General features: G+C 41.7%; 3 protein-coding genes across 8 annotated transcripts in view; 2 read left to right on the top strand and 1 right to left on the bottom strand.

Moving 5' to 3' along the window:
- LOC139416616 (bridge-like lipid transfer protein family member 3A) overlaps nucleotides 1-10,333 on the top strand; it is a 65,993-nt gene extending 55,660 nt beyond the window's left edge. The window contains exons 17-21 of the mRNA XM_071165494.1: nucleotides 4,499-4,649; nucleotides 6,131-6,387; nucleotides 6,573-6,681; nucleotides 6,818-6,906; nucleotides 7,836-10,333. Coding sequence (XP_071021595.1) covers nucleotides 4,499-4,649; nucleotides 6,131-6,387; nucleotides 6,573-6,681; nucleotides 6,818-6,906; nucleotides 7,836-7,964 — 735 coding nt within the window. The 3' untranslated portion in view covers nucleotides 7,965-10,333. The remainder of the gene's footprint in view (nucleotides 1-4,498; nucleotides 4,650-6,130; nucleotides 6,388-6,572; nucleotides 6,682-6,817; nucleotides 6,907-7,835) is intronic.
- A 2,356-nt stretch (nucleotides 10,334-12,689) lies between these two features.
- On the bottom strand, nucleotides 12,690-14,614 carry LOC139416617 (TAF11 RNA polymerase II, TATA box binding protein (TBP)-associated factor). Its single transcript, XM_071165495.1, has 5 exons — nucleotides 14,124-14,614; nucleotides 13,879-14,009; nucleotides 13,690-13,777; nucleotides 13,477-13,573; nucleotides 12,690-13,338 (listed from the first exon to the last, which is right to left on the bottom strand). The coding sequence occupies exons 1-5, from the start codon at nucleotides 14,286-14,288 to the stop codon at nucleotides 13,208-13,210; spliced, it is 612 nt and encodes a 203-aa protein (XP_071021596.1). The 5' UTR covers nucleotides 14,289-14,614; the 3' UTR covers nucleotides 12,690-13,207.
- Nucleotides 14,615-15,927: 1,313 nt separating this feature from the next.
- LOC139416615 (ankyrin repeat and SAM domain-containing protein 1A-like) overlaps nucleotides 15,928-25,873 on the top strand; it is a 105,254-nt gene continuing 95,308 nt past the window's right edge. For all 6 annotated transcript variants that reach the window (XM_071165490.1, XM_071165489.1, XM_071165492.1 and 3 more), the window contains exon 1: nucleotides 15,928-16,351. In XM_071165490.1, the coding sequence (XP_071021591.1) occupies nucleotides 16,176-16,351 (176 nt within the window). In that variant the 5' untranslated portion in view covers nucleotides 15,928-16,175. The remainder of the gene's footprint in view (nucleotides 16,352-25,873) is intronic.

Here is a 25,873-nt window from a genome sequence, read left to right as displayed (position 1 = left end):
GTGAATGATGCCCAGCATCAAGAAACAGCATATGCCTTTATTTGTGACTTTTTAGTCGCACATGTCAGTAGCCTAGCCCATAGGCCTATATGTTTTGATAAGGTTTGGGCAAGTAACTCCAAACGTAGCCTCTAGACCTAGGACCCCTGGAACATGGTTAGAGAGCACAGAGCCTCTAGGCCTAGGAGCCCTGGAACATGGTTAGAGAGCACAGAGCCTCTAGGCCTAGGAGCCCTGGAACATGGTTAGAGAGCACAGAGCCTCTAGGCCTAGGAGCCCTGGAACATGGTTCGAGAGCACAGAGCCTCTAGGCCTAGGAGCCCTGGAACATGGTTAGAGAGCACAGAGCCTAGTGAAACGTGTTCCTATAAGCCCAGTCATTGCGTAATTGCATGTGAAAACAGAGTTTGGACTGGCTATTTTTTAAAAGAGGATTCCAGCTTTCTTGTTCTGCTATATTTATTGCTCGCTTCTTAAAATGAAGCACATTAATCCGCTTTACAACCTGGCATACATAGGCGACGTGTGAGTTTCAAGTTAGGGGAAGCAAATTTTCACCATAAAAAGGAACCTTCATAATAAAGCATTCCAGGCATCATCTCATTTACAGACTTATGTAAGATTTTATTTCACCTTTATTTAACCAGGTAGGCCAGTTGAGAACAAGTTCTCATTTATAACTGCGACCTGGCCAAGATAAAAGCAGTGCGACAACAACACAGAGCTACACATGGGATAAACAAACGTACAGTCAATAACACAGTAGAAAAATCTATGTATAATGTGTGCAAATGTAGTAAGATTAGGGAGGTAAGGCAATAAATAGGCCATAGCGGCAAAATAATTACAATTCAGCATTAACACTGGAGTGATAGATGTGCAGATGATGATGTGCAAGTAGAGATACTGGGGTGCAAAAGAGCAAAAAATAAAAATAAAAAAAGAACAATATGGGGATGAGGTAGTTTGGTTGGCTATTTACAGATGGGCTGTGTACAGGTACAGTGATTGGCAAGCTGCTCTGACAGCTGATGCTTAAAGTTAGAGAGGGAGATATAAGTCTCAAGCTTGCAGTTCGTTCTAGTCATTTGCAGCAGAGAACTGGAAGGGAATGGCCAGTGAAATATACATGCTGGAGCACGTGCTATTGGTGGGTGTTGCTATGGTGACCAGTGAGCTGAGATAAGGCGGGGCTTTACCAAGCAAAGACTTATAGATGACCTGAAGCCAGTGGGTTTGGCGACAAATATGTAGTGAGGCCCAGCCAACGAGAGCATACAGGTCGCGGTGGTGGGTAGTATATGGGGCTTTGGTGACAAAACGGATGGCACTGTGATAGACTACATCCAATTTGCTGAGTAGAGTGTTGGAGGCTATTTTGTAAATGACATCGCCGAAGTCAAGGATAGTCAGTTTTACAAGGGTATGTTTGGCAGCATGAGTGAAGGAGGCTTTGTTTGTGAAATAGGAAGCCGATTCTAGATTTAATTTTGGATTGGAGATGCTTAATGTGAGTCTGGAAGGAGAGTTTACAGTCTAACCAGACACCTAGGTATTTGTAGTTGTCCACATATTCTAAGTCAGAACCGTCCAGAGTAGTGATGCTAGTCGGGCAGGCGGGTGCGGGCAGCAATCAGTTGAAGAGCATGCATTTAGTTTTACTAGCATTTAAAAGCAGTTGGAGGCCACAGAAGGAGTGTTGTATGGCATTGAAGCTCGTTTGGAGGTTTGTTAACAGTGTCCAAAGAAGGGCCAGATGTATACAGAATGGTGTCGTCTGCGTAGAGGTGGATCAGAGAATTACCAGCAGCAAGAGCGACATCATTGATGTATATAGAGAAAAGAGTCGGCCCGAGAATTGAACCCTGTGGCACCCACATAGAGACTGCCAGAAGTCCAGACAACAGGCCCTCCAATTTGACACACTGAACTCTATCTGAGAAGTAGTTGGTGAACCAGGCGAGGCAGTCATTTGAGAAATCCTGGCTATTGAGTCTGCCGATAAGAATGCAGTGATTGACAAAAGCCTTGGCCAGGTTGATGTCGAAAGCCTTGGCCAGGTTGATGAAGACGGCTGCACAGTATTGTCTTTTATCGATGGAGGTTATGATATCGTTTAGGACCTTGAGCGTGGCTGAGGTGCACCCATGACCAGCTCGGAAACCAGATTGCATAGTGGAGAAGGTACGGTGGGTTCGAAATGGTTGATCTGTTTGTTAACTTGGCTTTTGAAGATTTTAGAAAGGCAAGGCAGGATGGAAATAGGTCTATAACAGTTTGGGTCTAGAGTGTCTCCCCCTTTGAAGAGGGGGATGACCGCGGCAGCTTTCCAATCTTTGGGGGATCTCAGACGATACGAAAGAGTGGTTGAACAGGCTAGTAATAGGGGTTGCAACAATTTCGGAAAATCATTTTAGAAAGAGAGGGTCCAGATTGTCTAGCCCAGCTGATTTGAAGGATCCAGATTTTGCAGCTCTTTCAGAACATCAGCTGTCTTGATTTGGGTGAAGGAGAAGCGGGGGGACTTGGGCAAGTTTCTGCGGGGGGTGCAGTGCTGTTGTCTAGGGTAGGTGTTAGAGGTCGACCGATTAATCGGAATTGCCGATTAATTAGGGCCGATTTCAAGTTATCATAACAATTGGACACCGATCATGGCCGATTACATTGCACTTCACAAGGAGACTAATTGGCAGGCTGTCTACCTGTTATGCGAGTGCCGCAAGGAGCCAAGGTAAGGTGCTAGCTAGCATTAAACTTATCTTATAAAAAACAATCAATCTTAACATAATCACTAGTTAACTACACATGGTTGATGATATTACTAGTTTATCTAGCTTGTCCTGCGTTGCATATAATCGATGCGGTGCCTGTTAATTTATCATTGAATCATAGCCTACTTCGCCAAACTGGTGATTTAACCATATTAATGATCTAAGGCTCGTATTCCTATATGACTGGAGACATTAGCAGAATGTTTTTTAATACAATAAATTACACGGTAGCCTACTCTAGTGACACTGACAAACAGATCAATAAAGACGACGTTGTCCATATAATAGGCCTACGAGATAGGGAGATAGGAAGGCCTACGAGATAGGGAGATAGGAAGGCCTACGAGATAGGGAGATAGGAAGGCCTACGAGATAGGGAGATAGGAAGGCCTACGAGATAGGGAGATAGGAAGGCCTACGAGATAGGGAGGCCTACGAGATAGGGAGATAGGGAGGCCTACGAGATAGGGAGATAGGGAGGCCTATGAGATAGGTAGACACAAATGGAATATGGAAACTAGAGGAGGAAATTATTGTCAAAAAACAAACTTAAGTAGCACTGAATCAACAGTCATAAATAGTGAATATGTGCAATGCGCACTCACTGGGGATATTGCCATGATCTCCACTGGTGCCAATAAGATAGGCTATACAGTTGTTTGCTCAATTAAGTTGAGAATTTTTATTTAAAATACAGATCAGTCTTTTCTTTGTCTTCTCTTCTAACCATTTGCTTTCCAAACAATGTTTTTCCTATGATTTGTATTTTAATTTATTTCTGTATAGACAGGAGTAGGCTAAGCAGGCTATATCATTTTGGCAATTCAATTTACTTTAGGGAAATGGATGCGCTGCCTATGCTTGCATATTAAAAACGTAACCACACGTAACCTCCATTCGCAATGTTTTGTTGTTGTAGGCCACCCATAGTCTGATGGGTGAGAATATTATTAAGTGCTTGTCAAATTGACTGATGTCTGTGTGTGCAGCCTGTGCAAGAAACAGAGCAGAGCTAAACTTTTTTCAAATTATCATAAGAGTTGCATCATGCAGCCTTAGAATGAATAATAAATCTAAACATACTGTATAGCATAACTAACATTTGCATCACAACTAAAGTTGCATAAATAACTCCAAATGAAGTATATAGGAGGGTCTGTTTCTCAACACAGAATAGCTGCCTGTGTTCACTCCCTCGGAAATCATTCGGAGAACATATCCTTTCTATTTTATTCAGCAATGTTCAATGGATTCTTCATACAATAAAATAATATAAGAATAATGCCATGGAATTCTAAGCAAATCTTGTATGCTAAATGAACTAGTGTAGCCCACAGGCATATGCTATTCTGTTCTTCTGAAATAGGATACATTTTCTCATGTTTCTTTAGACCTGTCTAAAATAAATAATTGATTTATTGTGATGGATTTGTTAAATAGATTAGACTTTTTAAAATGTAGATGTTCCAACGGTCTGCATCAGTGGCTTGTATGTGTGGAGGCCTGGAGATGATAAACATGTTTATGTTAATTAACGGTCAATTAACACCAGCAGTTATTTGCATGATAATCACTGGCTGACTAAATTTAAGGACCGCCACAGACCTAGTCAGCACTCTCACTGTATATGCATGGGAGGGATGCTCGGCAATCATACTGTACTTGTAAGTTAGGTAATGCATAATTCTTATTGTGGGTAACTACTTGTCTTGTACTGTGCTGTGCAGGCCTCTGTGTTGTTGCTGGTGCTCAGTGGTATTGCCTGTGTGGCGGACCTGAAGGGAGAGGACCTGGTGGTGGCAGTGGAGGTCCAGCATCTCACCTCCAGACAGATGGGCAACGTAAGGGTCTCTGACCTGCTGGCCAGACAAATGTCAGGTAACCTCAAGTTACGGGAAAAAAAACGATGGTTCTATTTCATTCTGGATGACCGCCAGTGGCAGTGCTTTCACTGGATTTGGATAATAAACAATGCCTCGTGACAGTCATCCAGAATGAAATAGAACGTATCTAGCTAAAGACACTGCACCTTACTGTAGCATCAGTCTAACTGAACAACTGTCACAAGCCACTGTCGCTCAACGTCACCAATAATAGCTGTTCTTTTTGTTAAAGAATGCTTCCAACCTACTCTTACTTTCTCTCTTCCATCGGTGAATCACTCATACTCATATAGTCACATAATGACTCATGTAATCATCTTACTCTCTCGATCCAATGTTACAACTGAAGACTCAATGCTACTTTTAGACAATCACGTGAACAGAACATCCACTGTCGACCCCTCAGCCATAAACCTGATGCCCCAAAAGGTCATCCAACATCACCTGGACGAACCACTTAGATCTTTATGAGCATCTAGGCAACAAAAACTAGTCAACATCCTACTCAATGATGGAATTCAAGGCCAGATCCACTGTGGTGGTGATAAGCCTTTCCCATCTCCAACAGCATCAAGTAAGAATGTGTCTTGGGGCCCGGTGCTGTTCAACCTCTTTTGACCACCTCACATATCTGGGAGGAGCACCATGTCCAAGGATGGCTCACTCAACCAATAAATAACTAGCAGAATCCAGAAAGAAAGCCAGTCATTGGGAGGCTGAGGAACAGGATACTAAATCATCACACTTTCCACAAATATGAAAATCTACAATGCAGTAGTTGTCACAACTCTGTTGTATGGCTGTGAAACTTGGAACCTGTAAAGTCTCCAGGTCAAACAGCTGGAGACATTCCATACACAATCTTTGAGATCTATAATGGGTATCCAGTGGCAAGACATGGTGTCCTACCTGGAGATACTGCAGAAATCTAACAGCACCAGAGTTAAAGCTAAGATCATTAAGACACAGATCCGATGGACCTGCCACACCATCAGGATGCCCCAACATCGTCTCTGAAGAAGGATCTTCTTTAGCGAGCAGCAGCAGGGGCACCATGAGACAGGCCGACCCAAAAAGTGCATTAAAGACAACCTTAAACACAACCTCAATTTCTGCCATATCCAGCCCAGCCAACTCACAGACATCACCTCGAACCGATCCACCTGGCACTCCCAAACCCACACAGCAGTAGACCACTTTGAGAGGGACAGAAACAACCGTCTAACTGCAGCCTGATCAAAGTACCATTCCCGCACAACCGGACCCACAACACCAGCGGAAGAACATGTCTGTCCTTCATGCTTCAGAGTCTGCGCTTCAAAACTCTGACTCCTGAGCCAGTCAAGAACCCACAATTAACCAAGTGACATGCACAAGTCGTCATCGTGGAAACCAACAGACTGGCAGGGATCCATATCTGTGGTACCCATTCTCTGACTATATAACTCACGCTTTCCTTGATGTCCTAATCTCCAGGTGGGTCCACCCTGGGACAGAGACAGGGCTGCAGGTCAGCTCCAGTGGTGGGCATGCGAATAGAGATGGGTCCCTCTGCAGCACGGCACGGTCCCCTCTCTGCGTTGGTAGGTCACCTGGAGCTGAGTGTGCAGGGCTGTCGGGCGGAGCTCCTGGCCTCCACCCTGGCTACCCTGGGGCCCTTCCTGGAGGATGAGCTCAGTGCTGATGTCCAGCCCATGAAGATCCGCCTGGACAATATCACCATCACTCTGAAGGTCAGCTGGGGGCACAGGGAGACTATGGAACTCTGTTGGGGTCAAATAACGTCATTTGACGTGCACCCTATGGTTTTTATATGTGGTAAGACCCCAACAGCGATCCATAGGAGACCGATTGAATAAATGACAGTTAGTTTGTTATCCATGCCATCCATGGAGCTAACCAGTTCATTCCTGTTTAGGATGATGGTCCCAAGATCTACCCGACGGCCCCCCAGCCCCAACCTGCCACCTTTACCATAGACCAGGTGGTTCTGGAGCGCTCTGATGATGGCTTGTTTAGAATCAAAGGTGATTGGGGGAGAGGACACGGACATGCCTTTGAGTATCACTATGATTACAATTATTTTGTCTCTCACTGCTTGATTGATATGGAATAACAGTTATGAGTCATCTGTTTTTTAAATAGATATTGTCGGTCTTGCAGGTGGTGCAGGCCCAGACTCTGCAGGTGGTGCTGTGGTATGTTTGGAGAAACCAGACAGTTCTTGTTCTGTCCAACCACAGCAGAGCACGGTATGAGCATTCAAAAACCTAAATACTTACATTCTCTATAACCACTGACTCTCTGGCTCACTCACCCATTGCAGATTATTACAGGGTTAATGAACTCAAGATAATGACTCAAGATAAACAGACAGCACAAGCTGTTAACAAAAACATGATTGTGTTAGGGTGAGTAAGGATTAGGCTAGTTCTCACCACTGTGTAAAATGAAAGTGTAGCATAAATGGTGTTTCTTTATGATAGCACAGTCCCTACAATAGTTGCATTGTACTTACAGTAGCTATATATTTTTTTTAACCTTAAATGTGTGTGAAACCGTTGATTTTAGAAATACAAACTCATAGGGCTTAGCTGGAATGCTGTAAGTTAAATGATGGATGATTAGATGAAGGTAAGTCCATAATTCCATCTACCATCTACTTATACAGATCCTGTATTCCTGTTGTAATAGTTGAAGAATCTGTTGCCAACGAGACAGTTGTAGTTCTCCTGTTCTTGTTATCTTGTTAAGGCTATGAGGGGCCAAATCAAGGCAGCAGGTATTCAGTGGCAGGTAAACTATGCCACTTTGTTTACATACTCATCTCATTTGTACATACTGTACTCGATACCATCTACTGTATCTTGCCTATGCTGCTCTGTACCATCACTCATTCATATATCCTTATGTACATATTCTTTATCCCCTTACACTGTGTACAAGACAGTAGTTTTGGAATTGTTAGTTAGATTACTTGTTATTACTGCATTGTCGGAACTAGAAGCACAAGCATTTCGCTACACTCGCATTAACATCTGCTAACCATGTGTATGTGACAAATAAAATTTGATTTGATTTGATTTGAATTATAGCTGAATAGATATCTGGCTACTTGCCCTAGCAGAGAAATGTTATCTAGAAGTGAAAAGTAATAAAGCCGACAACATTTTTCCTTCAGAGTCCATCCCAGAGTCCATCCCTGGGGTCCCAGCTATTGGAGGCTCAGTTGGCCCTCTCTCAAGCCCTCACTGACCGAGAACGCCTCCTCCTGGAGGTCAGGAAGTACGACCCCATGTTTGACCTGTGACCGCTTTACTCCTCCGACCAGCAGAGGGCGATATACTGACACTGCGTCAATAAGGGAGTAAAGGAACTGAATGAAATGTCTGGACCCAGGCATATGACAATTTGTAAACAACAAAGATGAGCACCCAATGGTGGAATCCACCCTGGTAGTTCGAAAGCTCAAGCTCTTGTAATGAATTGTACAAACTTCACTTCCAGAGAACACATAGGGGGCCCTTGTATTAACAAGAAGCCCCACTGAAGTCACTCTTTACACTCTGAGGTACATAACAGGTACTAGTTTCATCTGACAATCTAAGCGTGTTCTCTTCTGCTGTACAAAGGCAGTTTTAATTTAAACCACCATAGAGAATAGTTAACTCATTGTTGGGCTGCAACTCAATGGCCATTTATCTTTGATTTTAAGAACACATGCCAAAATGTGTCTTATAAACTGGGTGGTTAAAGCCCGGAATGCTGATTGGCTGACGGCCGTGGTATATCAGATCGCATACCACGGGTATGACAAAACATGTATTTTTACTCCTCTAATTACGTTGATAACCAGTTTATAATAGCAGTAAGGCACCTCGGGGGTTTGTGGTATATGGCCAATGTGTTGTGCATAAGAACAGCCCTTAGCCGTGGTATATTGGCCATATACCACACCAATTGTGCCGTATTGCTTAATTATATGCACTGTGTCTTATATGCCAGAGAACAGTCAGAGTTGTAATTGATGTCTGTTGATGATATGTTTTCCTGTACAAATCACTGTCAGGCATGCTGTGTGAAGATCACTAGTGTTTTCGGAATCTTGGTGTGTGGGTTGACAAACATCCACAAAGCTTCAAAGATAAAACTGTTTGTCAATGTTACAGTGCCTTGCGAAAGTATTCGGCCCCCTTGAACTTTGCGACCTTTTGCCACATTTCAGGCTTCAAACATAAAGATATAAAACTGTATTTTTTTGTGAAGAATCAACAATAAGTGGGACACAATCATGAAGTGGAACGACATTTATTGGATATTTCAAACTTTTTTAACAAATCAAAAACTGAAAAATTGGGCGTGCAAAATTATTCAGCCCCTTTACTTTCAGTGCAGCAAACTCTCTCCAGAAGTTCAGTGAGGATCTCTGAATGATTCAATGTTGACCTAAATGACTAATGATGATAAATACAATCCACCTGTGTGTAATCAAGTCTCCGTATAAATGCACCTGCACTGTGATAGTCTCAGAGGTCCGTTAAAAGCTCAGAGAGCATCATGAAGAACAAGAAACACACCAGGCAGGTCCGAGATACTGTTGTGAAGAAGTTTAAAGCCGGATTTGGATACAAAAAGATTTCCCAAGCTTTAAACATCCCAAGGAGAACTGTGCAAGCGATAATATTGAAATGGAAGGAGTATCAGACCACTGCAAATCTACCAAGACCTGGCCGTCCCTCTAAACTTTCAGCTCATACAAGGAGAAGACTGATCAGAGATGCAGCCAAGAGGCCCATGATCACTCTGGATGAACTGCAGAGATCTACAGCTGAGGTGGGAGACTCTGTCCATAGGACAACAATCAGTCGTATATTGCACAAATCTGGCCTTTATGGAAGAGTGGCAAGAAGAAAGCCATTTCTTAAAGATATCCATAAAAAGTGTAGTTTAAAGTTTGCCACAAGCCACCTGGGAGACACACCAAACATGTGGAAGAAGGTGCTCTGGTCAGATGAAACCAAAATGGAACTTTTTGGCAACAATGCAAAACGTTATGTTTGGCGTAAAAGCAACACAGCTGAACACACCATCCCCACTGTCAAACATGGTGGTGGCAGCATCATGGTTTGGGCCTGCTTTTCTTCAGCAGGGACAGGGAAGATGGTTAAAATTGATGGGAAGATGGATGGAGCCAAATACAGGACCATTCTGGAAGAAAACCTGATGGAGTCTGCAAAAGACCTGAGACTGGGACGGAGATTTGTCTTCCAACAAGACAATGATCCAAAACATAAGGCAAAATCTACAATGGAATGGTTCAAAAATAAACATATCCAGGTGTTAGAATGGCCAAGTCAAAGTCCAGACCTGAATCCAATCGAGAATCTGTGGAAAGAACTGAAAACTGCTGTTCACAAATGCTCTCCATCCAACCTCACTGAACTGTTTTGCAAGGAGGAATGGGAAAAAATTTCAGTCTCTCGATGTGAAAAACTGATAGAGACATACCCCAAGCGACTTACAGCTGAAATCGCAGCAAAAGGTGGCGCTACAAAGTATTACCTTAAGGGGGCTGAATAATTTTGCACACCCAATTTTTCAGTTTTTGATTTGTTAAAAAAGTTTGAAATATCCAAAAAATGTCGTTCCACTTCATGATTGTGTCCCACTTGTTGTTCATTCTTCACAAAAAAATACAGTTTTATATATTTATGTTTGAAGCCTGAAATGTGGCAAAAGGTCGCAAAGTTCAAGGGGGCCGAATACTTTCGCAAGGCACTGTATGTAGGTCCTGTCCATAGTTGTACATAACTGTAGGTCTGTATAGTTAGGAGCTGGTATCTTAGATGCATTAATGTAACCATTGTTTAGAACCATAGTGTATTAAATAGAAAAGTAGGGAAAGAAAAGCACTTTGACTTCAAGCAGTACTGCACTGTATCCATGGAGCTCCTGTGAATGGGAGCACAAGACAAACCTGCATATCTATCCCTTTGATTGATTGGTTGTGTATCAGAGGGTAGGGCAAACTGTCTCCACACTGTTCAGACTTTTTCAGACACCAGGTCATTCCCCAGTGTTATCTTTGCATCATAAAAAAAGTATTACATTTTGTGACTGTAAAACTATATTTGTATTCTTCGTTTAATGTTCAGATGACGCATGCCTTTTGAGGAAAAGTTCCACAATTGTTGCGGTACGTTAACTCATGTAGTTTGTTACATGAGGTGTACCCTGCCCTCAGACCAGTATTACTTGATCTCCTTAACTCACTCATCTGCATGGAGAAACACGCATTCTAGGCATTTACTAATACCTCACTGCATGGATGAAATGTAGTGTTATTCTTTTGATATTAACTTTTACAGGCATGTAACATGAATTTAACTTTTTGCAGCTATTGTCTTCTTAAAAATTATTTTCCATTAGACAGTGTATCTACTAGCCATTTCAAACAAACACTAATGGCACAGCCATCATATCAAAGAATAGAGATAATGAATCTTAATTGTCTATATATGCACAATATATGTATAATACTAATCATTTTATCTACAGTAAAACTGACAGGTGCATTAATGCCAATTTGTTCATGTATTCCACCCATTGGGTACCTTTCTATAACTATGTAAAAGTTGTGAAGCCTTTGTACTAATTGGAATAATTTCTAGTATTATTTAATGATGTGGTTATGTTTTAATAATATATTTTTGTAGCAATTCTAGGGTATGATGTGGCGTTGACATTAGAAGTATTTAAATTGTATTATTTTATGTTTTTTTTGTATTTAGATTAGTATTTGGTCCTGATGAGGGAGAGGAGAGACATTGGAGTAACGTTACTTAGATCCAAGTCACATTCCGCAAAACAAGTGTGAGTTGTGAGAAACTCAAATGGATCAAGAGACGTGTTTGTGTATGTGGTACAGTGCTAACAAGTTAATAACTCCGCAACCCTCAATTGAGCTTTTAGCATCATTCTCCACTCTCTTCTGAGTGGTAGCTTGAGACCTCTGGTGGTCAGAATAATATGCCACTGATTTTCTGGTTGCCTTCCAATATGAATATGAATGACAGTGTTACTTTCTAATTGTGGGAAGTAGCATGAAGCAATAGGAGGAAGTCTGTTTTGTCCATATTCTGAGAGGGAAGTTTTTTATTTTTATGTACAAATGCCTAAGAATATAAAAAAATAGTCTAATGGTTGTTTTTTTCCCATCCTGCATGTTTTGTATTTGAAAATTCCCTCAAGGTCAGTCAGTGTAACAAAGCAGTGATTCCGTTCTCAATAATATCAGCGCCCCAATTTTCTTGCTGATATTTGCTTTTTGGCATGGCCTTGGCTGTCAGTGTGATGGGGAATTAAAAGTACATCCCCAGTTGGAAGGATGCAGTTATGTTGACTGTGACTAAGTGTGTCTAAAAATCAACCCTCACCCCCTCCTTAGAACCCTGTTAGTACCTCTCTGTTCACAGCAGGGTGCCCACTCTGCCCCCAGCCAGCTCCCTCCTCACTGCCTGTCAAATTACACTTCTACTGCATCCCTTATCTTGCTTGGGTTACCATGATGTATGGGGATGGGACTGGGACACCCGGCACCGCCCTACATGGGCTGCTTTCTCTTCTTTCGTCTTCGTCATCAGAATGACTTTGCAAAAATATTATCAATGTTGTGGAAGGAGTGAGTGCATGCATTGTAACTGAACTGATTGTTATTTTGCTCTATACCTTGTGGATTATTTGCACTTAAGTGTGGTATGTTCACTAGAAATTGCACTTGCTTAATGTGAATCACTTAGAGGATTATCCCTGATATTTTACTGATACTAATGTTGTGGGAGGCCCTCTGACAGTATTATGTAATATTTGTGTAACACTTGCTTAGAAGTCATCACATCATTGAATAAGACTAAACTTGGTTCTGTGAACCAAATTAGTATGTGAAATGTTTCAAAGTGATAAACTATTGAACCAACTTTCATTATTTGTGTGCTATCTATATTCAGTGTAGGGTGGTGGGTGACTATTTACTCAGTGGTTGTATTATGCATTTATTGGCCAGTGAGCAGGTTTAAAGTTAGACACATGCACACACAAGCTCATCTTACGAGACTTTACTGGTCTTCATCTAACAAGAGAAGATAAATCATTAACAAATGTGTCCTTTTATTTATTGAAATATGGCCCAAAATGATTGACCTGAGGTCTAATAAAATGGTTTAACTGAAACAACATTTTCCCAGGAAGTACTAGAAGTGACCAGTTTTGGATACTTCCATGCTTCACCAACAGCTCAAATAAAATATATTTTAGAACATTGGAACAAACCTTGATGCTGTGGTCATTTTATTATTATCCAATAAATTCCCTCAAATATAACACAAAGGTTGACTTTGGAGTTCCTGACAACAGTATACTGCACTTGCCTTCATGGCCAAACCAATGGACATTGGAATAGAGAATGAACATGAAAGTGGTGTGTAAGATGCCACCATCTGAAAGGTGAATACATCACCGCTTGGATCTATCTATAATCAGCAGGGCATGAGTGGCTCAGTGAAAGAGGATGTTCTTGTGCTTGGTGTTGGGGATCTGCTCTCTGCTCTTCAGCCTCCTGACAGCCTCCCTCATGTGCTTGGGCTGCAGGGGAGGCGTGTCCCCCCACTTCTCACACACATCCAGAGCTGCAGGACCAAACAGAGAAGCATGTCAGAGTAGTCAAAATGCTTCAAAGCCTTCGTTGGTGAAGATACAAGACAAACGATCCAGATCTCATATCTGGCCAACTAGTCAATATTAACTCAGTGGTCTCCCTCACTGACCTTCCTCCACTATTTCTCCAGCGAAGACCTTGGAAATACCAGACATGGCGATAACCACATTCTGAGAGACTGAGGATCCTGTAATGGACTGTATCAGCTGTATCAACCAGGTAAAGAAAAGCATACATTGAAATACAAGCATCAGTGAAATGTAATATTAAAATGGAACTGATTCTGATTAAATATAATTACATATGTGCCTAAAGGTCTTACCCTCTTGATGGCAGCTTTGGGGAAAGCAGAGCGTCTATACATCTCATAGCGGTTAAGCTGCTCCTCAGAGAAGGATGAGACCAAAACCCTGGACAACACCAGAGGGAAAAATATGTATGAATGCTTGCAACAAATAATTGTCATAGTGCAGTTACCAAACAAACACAAATGACAGTATCATAATCTTACTGCATCTTCTGTATCTCATCCTCGTCAACCTTTTGCCGCTTCTCCTTTTTCTTCTCAGGCTCCACTTTTAGTTTTTTGGAAGCTGGTTGATCTGAGGTTCCCTCATCCTCATCATCTCCAGCAACAGAGTCCTTCATCAGGTCATGCAAAGTAAACAAAGGATTGTAGATATATACTACTATATCTTGAATGTGGATGTAGGGACAATGTATCAATATAGTTATTCTAACAAGCCACTTACTTACCTGTTTGTGTTCGCGTTTGAGTGATTGTGAGGAGGAATCTTTTGATTCGGTGTCTGCATCCGAGGTCACAGGCACTTCTTCAGTGTCTTCGGTTTTAGGGCTTTCTCTAGCAGCCAATGAATTCTCAGAGTTGGATTCAGTCTTTATCCTAGCTGGGTCTGCCATAACTCATTCGAAATCTTACCACACCAATATAATGTATAATTATGCAACAGTCAAAACGGAAATGTTTGACTCGAGAAACATCAACAAGTTAGCTAACTGCTAGCAAACAACTTCACAGCCACCTACGCTCACTTACTATCCTCGTGACTTACTATCCTCGTGAAATTCTGCGTACCACGTTTATTGATCAAAAAAATAAAACCGTTACTTTAGCAAAATATTAGCTAAAGCGCGAAAGATAAATGTTTTGAAGCATCATCAAAAAAACAACATGGAGAACATTCAGGCCGGAAGCTGCTGCTGAAATCAACTTCCGGCTTAAACCCTCTATTGTCCTTTATTGGGAGAGCATTGACAACAATTATATATATATGGCGGTGACATTAGAAGTATTTAATTATAATATATATATATTATAATTCTGTCCTTTCTTTGTCATTTGAGAAAAAATGCACATATTCCGTTATATTTGGTCCAGTGCTTTATGTCAGTGGCGTATTTCCATTCAACTAGTCATACTTGTACAGTGTTTGTTTAAATGGGAAAGAAAATACTAGGCTATTTTTTAGATGATCAGTGCTCTAACTAAATGTAATTTGGTAATCGACGTTTTAAACTATATTTATATGTCAATAGCCTCGATAATTAACTTTAAAATACATTTAACTCTCTGGAACCCATAAGGATATTTTTTGTTTTATGATTGCTCCTTCAGCGTCTCTCAAAAAAAATGTCAGGAGAAAGAGAGAGTTAGCGTTGGACATGTAACCGAAAGGTTGGGTCCGAATACCTGAGCTGACAAGGTGAAACATCTGTTGCTGTACCCTTGAGTAAGGCACTTAACCCTACTTTTCTCCAGGGGTGCTGACCTAATATGGCTGACCATGTAAAACAGCACATTTCCCTGCACCTGTCCAGTGTATGTGAAAATAAAACATATTTCTTTACCTTTATTATTGCACCCCTATGGGAGGGCAGCTCAGCCCAGTCCAAGCTCATCTCTGTCCTGACCACCCAATGGTGGAACCAGCATCCCCTAAAGCTAGGACAGCAAAGTCTCTGTCCATCTTTTGAATGCACCTGAAACCCTACCTCTTCAAAGAGTATCTTAAATAATCCCCCTCCTCACCTTGAACCACCCCTCCCTTTCTAGCGCTGACTTTATTGATAGCCACTTTATTGAGGAGGTGTTTTATTTATTTAACCTTTAGACTAGGCAAGTCAGTTAAGAACTAATTCTAATTTACATTGACGGCCTACGCCGACCAAACCCTAACCCGTGTACTTATTATGCCTGTCATATGTGGTTGTCTCAACTAGCTATCTTAAGATGGATGCACTAACTGTAAATCGCTCTGGATAAGAGTGTCTGCTAAATGACAAAAAATGTAAATGTAATGATCATGTACTGTGCACTTCAGCACTTATATATGTTGTACATTGAAAAATGTTCTGGAAGAATTTTGTGCTTTTATAGTTGTAGGAATATGATTATTATGTTATTCGACATTGGTAGTAGAATATAATGGAATACAATAATCACCAACTAAATACAATAATGCAAGATTATGAACAAACTGATTGATCGACGTCGTCAGATAGGGGCAGTTTTGAGGAAGTGACGCGCGCTTGAAACAGGGCGAAGGAAGTTTCATTTGGCTCTGTGGTGCTTAACTAAAGTTTTCCCCGGAGTCACAGTGGGGGATTAGACATTCTGTGTAATTGTAACGCTGGAGAGACTGATCCAGCGGTGGAGGGAACCATCGTTTTCTTCGGCGTTGAAAGAACAAGTACGTCTGTGAGATTAGTAGAGGACCGCAAAGGATTTTTTCTCCCGCTTTCCAACCCCCTCTTTCCCAAATCCTCCGACCCCCTTCTCGATCCGAGATGGGGAAGGAGCAGGAACTCCTAGAGGCGGCGCGCACAGGAAATCTTGCCGCCGTGGAAAAGCTTCTCTCTGGGAAACGACAATCGACTGGAAGTGGAAGTGGATCATCGGGGACTGGTGGAAGCAGCAATAGCAGTGGTCACAATGCTTCGCACCCGCTTTCCAGCCTTCTCAGGTAGGGGAGAGCAGCGGATGAATGGAAGGCAGAGCGAGATGGTTCCGACCTAGAACGGTCGGTGGTCATAAAGTGTGTTGTAAACGGCAAAGCCACATTCAGTAAACAACCCCCCTGATCAATAATTTTATTGTATTTTGCAATCACAGCAGTAGATATTCATTTGCTAATTTGCATCCATGCAGTGGACCCTTACCATGTTTAATAATAACACATTAACGTTGCATGCGCAATGGAGTGCCTCTTTGTTAGATGATCGTCAGTGCAAAATACATAAATACAATGCCACATGCAGCAGAAACCTAATTACATACGCAAGATATTCATATCATAATGTTACCAGTATGTCGTATTGCAAACTCTAGTCCTCCATTTAATCGTAGCTAACTAGTCAATGGTTTTGGTTTGTCTATACATTTTGGACCGTTGTCATTGAGAAATTGTCTACAAACGCCCAAACAATTATTTTTATCATATTGATGCCATACTCATTCATTCTCATATGCCAAGATTAATTTGGTTCACATAAACCGCGATAAACGCAATGAAACACGAGCTGTCAGTGAAATGGAACATTCTTCCCCTGGCATTGTTGTTCCATGCCCTCCCGGAGCTAGTCTCTACTAGCAAGTGGGTGGAATGCAGTGTGTCGGCGGCCTGGGCAGTTGCATGCTGTTTTTTACTTGATCATGCAGGGAAAAATATTGGTTTATTTTAACCACAGTCCATCTTGCTCAGGGTTCTTTGTGCTGATGGGATTACATAGGCATATATGAAGTGAGTGCACTTGAATGCCCACTGAGTGGTGACAATGTCAGAAGTAATAATGTTGGTGGCACCTCTACAGCCCTTTCAGGTAAAGGTTGAAGAGAAAGGGAAACATTGAAAACACAATGACCTAGACCTAGGCTACCTCAAGCCCTATGAGACTGGCAGTGCCATTTCCACTGGGCTTGGAGTCATTCATTGCCCTGGGACCTGTGGTGCCCTATTGTCTACTCAGTAACATACTCTGAGGGGCTTTAAACCTGCCATGTTAATGGTCCTTTGCTACTTGGCAAGCTAGCAAAGGGCTGTTGGGTTGGTAAAGCACCTCCTGACCTTAACCTCTTACAGAAAATGCACAAGGACCAACTGCTTACCCCTACACAGTAATGTTTAACATGGAAGATTGGAGGTAACATGGTCATAACATGGAACTTCCTCTTAAAATCTCAAAAGGTTTTATGCCATGATATGCCTTCCATCTCATGTCTTTGGCTAAGAAACCGTGTTAACCACGGAAAGGGCTTTAATTTGTTATTTTTCATTCTAGGACCAAATAAACCGATGACAATCAGAATGCTGGCAACATACAGGTGCGCAGCAGCCCTGTCAATCAACCTCCAGTGGGCAGAACAAGTGTTTGATACACTGCCGATTTTCCTACTTACAAAGCATGTAGAGGTCTGTAATTTTTATCATAGGTACACTTCATCTGTGAGAGACGGAATATAAAACAAAAATCCAGAAAATCACATTGTATGATTTAAGTAATTAATTAGCATTTTATTGCATGACATAAGTATTTGATACATCAGGAAAGCAGAACTTAATATTTGGTACAGAAACCTTTGTTTGCAATTACAGACATCATACGTTTCCTGTAGTTCTTGACCAGGTTTGCACACACTGCAGCAGGTATTTTGGCCCACTCCTCCATACAGACCTTCTCCAGATCCTTCAGCTTTCGGGGCCGTCGCTGGGCAATACGGACTTTCAGCTCCCTCCAAAGAATTTCTATTGGGTTCAGGTCTGGAGACTGGCTAGGCCACTCCAGGACCTTGAGATGCTTCTTATGGAGCCACTCCTTAGTTGCCCTGGCTGTGTGTTTTGTGTCGTTGTCATGCTGGAAGACCCAGCCACGACCCATCTTCAATACTCTTACTGAGGGAAGGAGGTTGTTGGCCAAGATGTCGCGATACATGGCCCCATCCATCCTCCCCTCAATACGGTGCAGTCGTCTTGTCCCCTTTGCAGAAAAGCATCCCCAAAGAATGATGTTTCCAGGTTGGAGTCTGTTTGATTGAGTGTGTGGACAGGTGTCTTTTATACAGGTAGTGAGTTCAAACAGGTGCAGTTAATACAGGTAATGAGTGGAGAACAGGAGGGCTTCTTAAAGAAAAACTAACAGGTCTGTGAGAGCTGGAATTCTTACTGGTTGGTAGGTGATCAAATACATATGTCATGCAATAAAATTCAATTGAATTACTTAAAAATCATACAATGTGATTTTTGTTTTAGATTCCGTCTCTCACAGTTGAAGTGTACCTATGATCAAAATTACAGACCTCTACATGCTTTGTAAGTAGGAAACACTGCCGATTTTGCAGGTTATCAAATACTTGTTCTCCCCACTGCATAAGCCTCATCAGGGTGCCTACGTCTCGTGGCTGAGACAAGTGTTTGCTAAAATCCCTAAGGTTATGCATCGCTGTGCTACTCATGCCAGGCTGTACACTACACTGACTGTACTCTAGCTAATTACATTAAACCTTCTTAATCGGAAATTCAGGGATGTCATGATTCAGTCAAGGCTGCCTCCATCCCTGCCTCTCTGTTACTGATCTGTGGGCGGGCATGGACTGAAGAGCCCATTGTATCATCTGGTCTGGCTCGCTTAATCAATGGCTGCCAACCTTCCTCTTGGAAATGATTGGCTAGCACTTGTTGGATATAAATAAAAGCGATGGTCTAACCATTGACTGTTAAAAGCTTCACTACTGCAGCCTAATATCACTAAATTCTCTGAAAGGCTGTGGGCCCTTCAGCCTTTAAAATATACCATTAGCATTGCCTCTAAGTATATGTGAGCTATACAGATTTATTGACATGTTTACCACAGAGAGGCTCAGGGGTAGTGTTTGCTGTTGTATGTGACATTTAATTTAGCACATGTAATGAAAATGTCAATACGTTTAGGGGCATGAATGTGAATTACCATTCGTTTGACAACACTGTTCATAAGGTTTTAAATGTTATCAAACTCAATCGTTTATAATTTCTAGTGATTAAGACATGGATGTCTCATGGTATGCAAAATTGGTCAACTTTGAACACCTTGACCTGAATGTTTTGGCATTCAGGTAAAAAAATACACTTTCTGACCACTTCTTCCATGGGCAAACATGTATGGAAAGTTTTGTTTAAATCAAAATGGATTCTGTCATAAAGTGATTAAATTCAAATGGATTTACCCTAAAGATGGTTGGTTGGTCTGTGTAGTGTGCAGCTTGCTCAACTTATTTTCATGATGGAAAAGCACTAACCTAGGCTCAAGTCTCTGCATATTCTACTTTCATGTTGCACTTCTTCCCACCAGCTACTGGAACACTGACATCTGTTTATAGCACAGGCACAGCATAGGTAGTTGCTCTTCTTTGCATAACGCATGCAACAGTTTTTTTTATTCCCACATTTACTATCATCATTGGCGAAGGTGTGTTGTGTTTGTGCTGAATGTTTTGCAGTTCTTTCTTTGGAATGGAACACGTGTTGAGACTTGTTGCTTTTGTAACCAGGCAGGAGCACAGCTTCGCTCTGCAGATTGTCTACTTTTCCTGAATGTCTGAATGGAAAACTCAATTGGACAGACACAAGCCCATCATGTTCAGAAGCCCCACATGTGCTTTGTATTACTCTGAAACAGAAAGATAATTGAATGGAATGGAATGGGACTGGCACTGGATGGCATTCCCCTCAGCTATCATGGTAGGAGACAGGCAGCCCAAAGTGTCAACATTACCTGCTCTCTGCTCGGCATCAATAACAATAGCAGAGTGGTGCATGATAAGGCTTCCTGATCACCAGGGTTGGATTCAATGACATTTCACTGTCAATGCCAGAATAACCATGTGCTATTCAGTTCACAAGTTGAATATCAATGCACTTCCTGAATTGAAATCCATTTAGATATAGTTGACCACCACTGTTTTTTGACTACCACTGTGCTCATCCTCTACAATAAACACGTGATTGGCCCTAGGCCAATGGAGGTGCTTTAATCCAGAGGTTTAAGACTAAAGATGCAGAAGTGGTGAAACAAATGACTGAATCTGAATGTCATACATTAACTGCAAGCTATGCCTTTACAAATAGTGTACTGTACATTTACTGAAACATAATGCCAGGATCTCACTTGGGCTCCATGACCCGTCTCGATCCTGGAGGTCCACAGGAAGAACTCCTCTCCGGAACTTCCTGTACCAGGTTGTCCAAACAGCCCCAGCTGCTGTGGCTGGGCCAGGGCCGGGGTAAGTTGAGTCCATGGCAGGCCAGGGAGAGCAAGAGAGAGCCTGGCCTTCCCACTTACGGGAAATTAACAGAGGAATGCATGGAGGAGCACTAACTGACACTCACCAAGCTTAGTCAGATGAAGGGCTGTGTATTGTCTCTTAAATTAACAGCAAGCTCCTTTATCCCATTGACACAACATCTAGAACAGCCATTTTTTAAATATTTTTATGAGTCCTCAAGGACCAGTCTGGGCATTTTCTAGGCTCAATGTCCAAGTGAAGAAAGAGCTGTCAGCTGTAGAAAATACATTTTTAAATGCATTCTCTTTTCTCCAAATGGGCTCTTTTTTTAAAATTTAATTTTGAATTTTTTAATATATATATGTTTTAATAGTACTATAGGTAGAGATGTAACGATTCACCGATACGCATCAGTCCCCGGTTCAAATGCAAATGCAAGGTCTGAGGGACCTCAAACCTATCCAAATGTATCACGCATCGGTCAGAAAATCTTATGAATCGCCTGTTCACTAAATTGTTTTGCTCATTTTACTTTCTTTTTACCTTCCGAAAAGACCTAATATTTTGTGACAACTGATGCGTCCTCTTCCTCAGTGTCGAACTGCATGTAACTGTTGACAGTCATTGATCATCAAGTAGTTTTGTATGCTGAACAACCCAGGCAATATCAGTAGCCTGGACAAACAGTGCGCTGCTTCACATGCTGACCATTTATCTAGCTAGATAGCTACCTAGATGATTATTAGCGACTAGGGTTGCACATTTTCAGGAATATTCAGAGGTGGAAACTTTCTGTGGGAATTTATGGGAATTAACGGAAATGCACTACCGTTCAAAAGTTTGGGGACATTTAGAAATGTCCTTGTTTTTGAAAGAAAAGTTTTAAAAAAATTGTCCATTAAAATAACATGAAATTGATCAGAAATACAGTGCAGACATTGTTAATGTTGTAAATGACTATTGTAAATGGAAACATTTTTTTAAATGGAATATCTAATATCTAGGCGTACAGAGGCCCATTATCAGCAACCATCACTTCTGTGTTCCAATGGCATGTTGTTAGCTAATCCAAGTTGATAATTTTAAAAGGGTAATTGATCATTAGAAAACTATTTTGCAATTATGTTTGCACAGCTGAAAACTGTTGTTCTGATTTAAAGAAGCAATAAAACTGGCTTTTAGACTTGTTGAGTATCTGGAACATCAGCATTTGTGGGTTCGATTACAGGCTGAAAATGTCCAGAAACAAAGCACTTTCTTCTGAAACTCGTCAGTCTATACTTGTTCTGAGAAATGAAGGCTATTCCATGCGAGGAATTGCCAAGAAACTGAAGATCTCAAACAACGCTGTGTACTACTCCCTTCACAGAACAGCTCAAACCCTTTCAAACCAGAATAGAAAGAGGAGTGAGAGGCCCTGATGCACAACTGAGCAAGAGGACAAGTACATTTAGTATCTAGTTTGAGAAACAGACGCCTCACAAGTCCTCAACTGGCAGCTTCATTAAGAAGTACCTGCAAAATACCAGTCTCAACGTCAACAGTGAAGAGGCGACTCCGGGATGCTGGCCTTCTAAGCAGAATTGCTTGGAATCTCAGACTGGCCAATACAAATAAAGGATTAAGATGGGCAAAAGAACACAGAAACTGGACATAGGCACTCTGCATCTGCTCCTCCCCTCCGGCGTACGATGTAGCCAGAATACTAACCACTGGTCCTGGCATTCATCATTACGCATACCTGGCACTCCTCATTACGCCCACCTGTTAATCATTTATGATTCACACCTGGACTTCATTACCATCATAATTTCCTCCCCTTTATGTCACTCTCTTATGTTCACTCACCAGTTGGTATTATTTTTGTGTACTGGTGTGTAGCCACATGGAATTGTCTCCTTCCTGGTTTTGTTGTTTTATTAAATGTTCACCTGCTTCCCGACTCACAGCTCCATTATTACACGAGTTCACGTGGAAGGATTTCTTTGAACAACAAAATAAATGGAATGTTGAATGATCCCCAATGATCCATCGCATCTCCCAAATAAGTTTTCAACATACATCTGTAAAGTCTAGAAACTAAAGCTTTGGTTGTCTTCCTCTCAGGCTTCCATGTCTTCTCCCAGGACCTCAATGTCCACCTCTTGAACATCAGACTCTGAGGCTTCATCTTGACTGTTACTTTCCAACCTTGTTGAGGATGGCTTGTTGTCAGGCTCAAAAAGCCTCATTTGCCTGGATGGCCACCAATTTTTCAACCCTTGTATTGGTGAGCCTGTTGCATGCTTTGGTGTGTGTGTGTTCCCAAACAGGGACCAGTTGCGATCTGAAGCGACGGATGTTGTTGGGATTTGGAGGATGGAGGCAACAGGGGAAAGAGCCTCAGACCTACAAAGTCCTTTCCACCAGGTGGCTGATGCAATATGGCAGTTGTGCCAACATGTCTAATTTCCATCACAAAGCCCTTGCTTGGAAGTGTACTTCACCAGACTGCCAAGAACCTTGTCTCGCCACTGTGGCCTGGATGAGGGCAAGGTAGTGATGACACCATAGGCCTTGTGGATCTCTGCACCAGACAGGATGCTCTTGCCAGCATACTTGGTGTATGGGCTTCAGGCAGACGTCGTCACGTATTTTGATGTATTTCAGAACTGCAGTTTCTCCTTGGAGCAACAGTGAAGTGGGCAGGGGAGTACATGTTTCTTCTCTAACATCTGCAAGCAGTCTGAACATCAGACAGAATGGCATTGTCTCCCTCAATCCATGCATTGGCTACTGCTATAGGTTTCAGGAGTTTTAGGCTGCTTATCACTCTTCCCCCAAAATACATCATCCAGGAGGATCCTCTTGATGGGGCTTTCCGTATCGGCCATATCGGCCGTATCGGCCAGTGATATGGCCATTTCTTGGAGAGACTCCTTCCCCTCCAGGAGACTGTCAAACATGATGACAACACCATCCCAATGGGTGTTGCTGGGCATCTTCAATGTGGTGCTCTTACTCTTCTCACTTTTCTTGGTGAGGTAGATTGCTGCTATAACTTGATGACCCTTCACATACCTAACTATTTCCTTGGCTCTCTTGTCACCAGTTTAAATACCAAGGTCATTGATGACTGCCTTCAGCTCATCTGCAATGTAGAGACTGGTGTGTCTGTTGTCCCTTGTGTCTGTGCTCTTGTAAAATACTGGTTAAAGGGTGGAGATGATGTAGTTAATTATTCCTTGCCCACAAATATTCAACCACCCATCAGAGATGATTGCAATACAGTCTGCTTTCTCTACGATTTGCTTGACCTTCACTTGAACTCTGAACTCTGCATCCAGCAAATGAGTAGATAAAGCATATCTGGTTGGAGGGGTATGCTGGGCGAAGAACATTCAGAAATCTCTTCCAATACACATTGCCTGTGACCATCAGAGGTGAACCAGTTGCATACTGTACACAGCTCGAGCAAGAGTAATTTCTCTAACTACGTTCCAAAAAAAGTTCTGATTCCAGGAGGACAATGAGCTGTTGCTATTGATAAGGTGTCTGATTCACCATTTACACCTCAAATAGAAGTAGAGGGACTTTTGTCAGAGGTTGCTTGTTGTGAGTGCTGCGGGAACTTTATGTACTTGGCCAGATGATTTTGCATCTTTGTTGCATTCTTCACATGATTTGGCACAGTATTTGCAAATGTACATAGCTTTTCCTTCAACATTAGCTGCAGTGAAATGTCTCCACATCAGATAGTGCTCGTGGCATTTTCCTGTAAAGATTAGAACAAAATGAGTAAAAAAAAAACATATACAGATAAATATTTAAGCAGTTAGATTAAACAATTCCTTTTGTAAGATAAATGTTTTAAAATGAAACAGGTGAATTAACACTCAGTTAGCAGGCTCAAGCAAGCTAAAACCCACATGGTAGCAAAAACTAACTTGCAGAAATTGTTCAAAAGTTAGAAATGATTTAAACACACTGCTGTAGGCTACTATATTTACTAGTTAACAAAAAATCATGTATGTCATATAAAATATATTCACCCCACCCAGTATTGTAATCAACCTATCAGAAAGCATGTAGTCCCTGGCTCAGCCAGTGTAGTTGTGTGGGCCCAATAGAATCAGCTATACGTGTGATGGAAGAATGCACTGTGCATGCAGAGGTTTGCATTTCCATTGAATTGGGAATAGTTTAACCAAAATATGCCACTAGACCTAGAATTGCCTTGTGTATCCCACAAAGGTGGTTCACTGTTATAAGCTAACTTAAGTCAAATTCCCCAAATTCCCGTGCTTAACTTTCCCATGTAAAATTTCCCAAAAAATTCAGGAAATTTCTTGGAAAGTTTACCGACCCTTATTTTAGCAACCGACCCTTATTTTACCAGATCTTCCTTTAGCTGGTGGAGGTCTATATTTAATCCCTTATAATTTCTGCCAACTTTATGAACGAGGTGAAATCTCTTAAAATTCCTATTGTCAGACTGCTCTACTTTGTTAAGCAATTCAAAACTAACTTGTTGATTTGTTGTGTGGCAGATTCAAAGCCATATTAACTCATTGCAGAATATATCCATAGTTTGATGACAATGCATCTTGTCACCTGTCAAACACCTGAACTCCCAACAGTTACATTGATTTAACAAAATCAAAATAGTAAACGATGCAAAGATATTTCTATTATATACAGTGGGGAGAACAAGTATTTGATCCACTGCCGATTTTGCAGGTTTTCCTACTTACAAAGCATTAGAGGTCCTCAATTTTGATCATAGGTACACTTCAACTGTGAGAGACGGAATCTAAAACAAAAATTCAGAAAATAACATTGTATGATTTTTAAGTAATTCATTTGCAATTTACGTTCGCGTTAGTTGCCCTGGCTGTGTGTTTCGGGTCATTGTCATGCTGGAAGACCCAGCCACGACCCATCTTCAATGCTCTTACTGAGGGAAGGAGGTTGTTGGCCAAGATCTCGCGGTACATGGCCCCACCCATCCTCCCCTCAATACGGTGCAGTCGTCCTGCCCCCTTTGCAGAAAAGCATCCCCAAAAAATGATGTTTCCACCTCCATGCTTCACGGTTGGGATGGTATTCTTGAGGTTGTACTCAACCTTCTTCTTCCTCCAAACACAGCGAGTGGAGTTTAGACCAAAAAGCTCTATTTTTGTCTCATCAGACCACATGACCTTCTCCCATTCCTCCTCTGGATCATCCAGATGGTCATTGGCAAACT

This window comes from Oncorhynchus clarkii, chromosome 9, assembly GCF_045791955.1.
Source record: "Oncorhynchus clarkii lewisi isolate Uvic-CL-2024 chromosome 9, UVic_Ocla_1.0, whole genome shotgun sequence".
Taxonomy (NCBI): domain Eukaryota; kingdom Metazoa; phylum Chordata; class Actinopteri; order Salmoniformes; family Salmonidae; genus Oncorhynchus; species Oncorhynchus clarkii.
The sequence above is the reverse complement of the archived record's forward strand: the minus strand, read 5'-3'. Positions and strand labels throughout refer to the sequence as shown.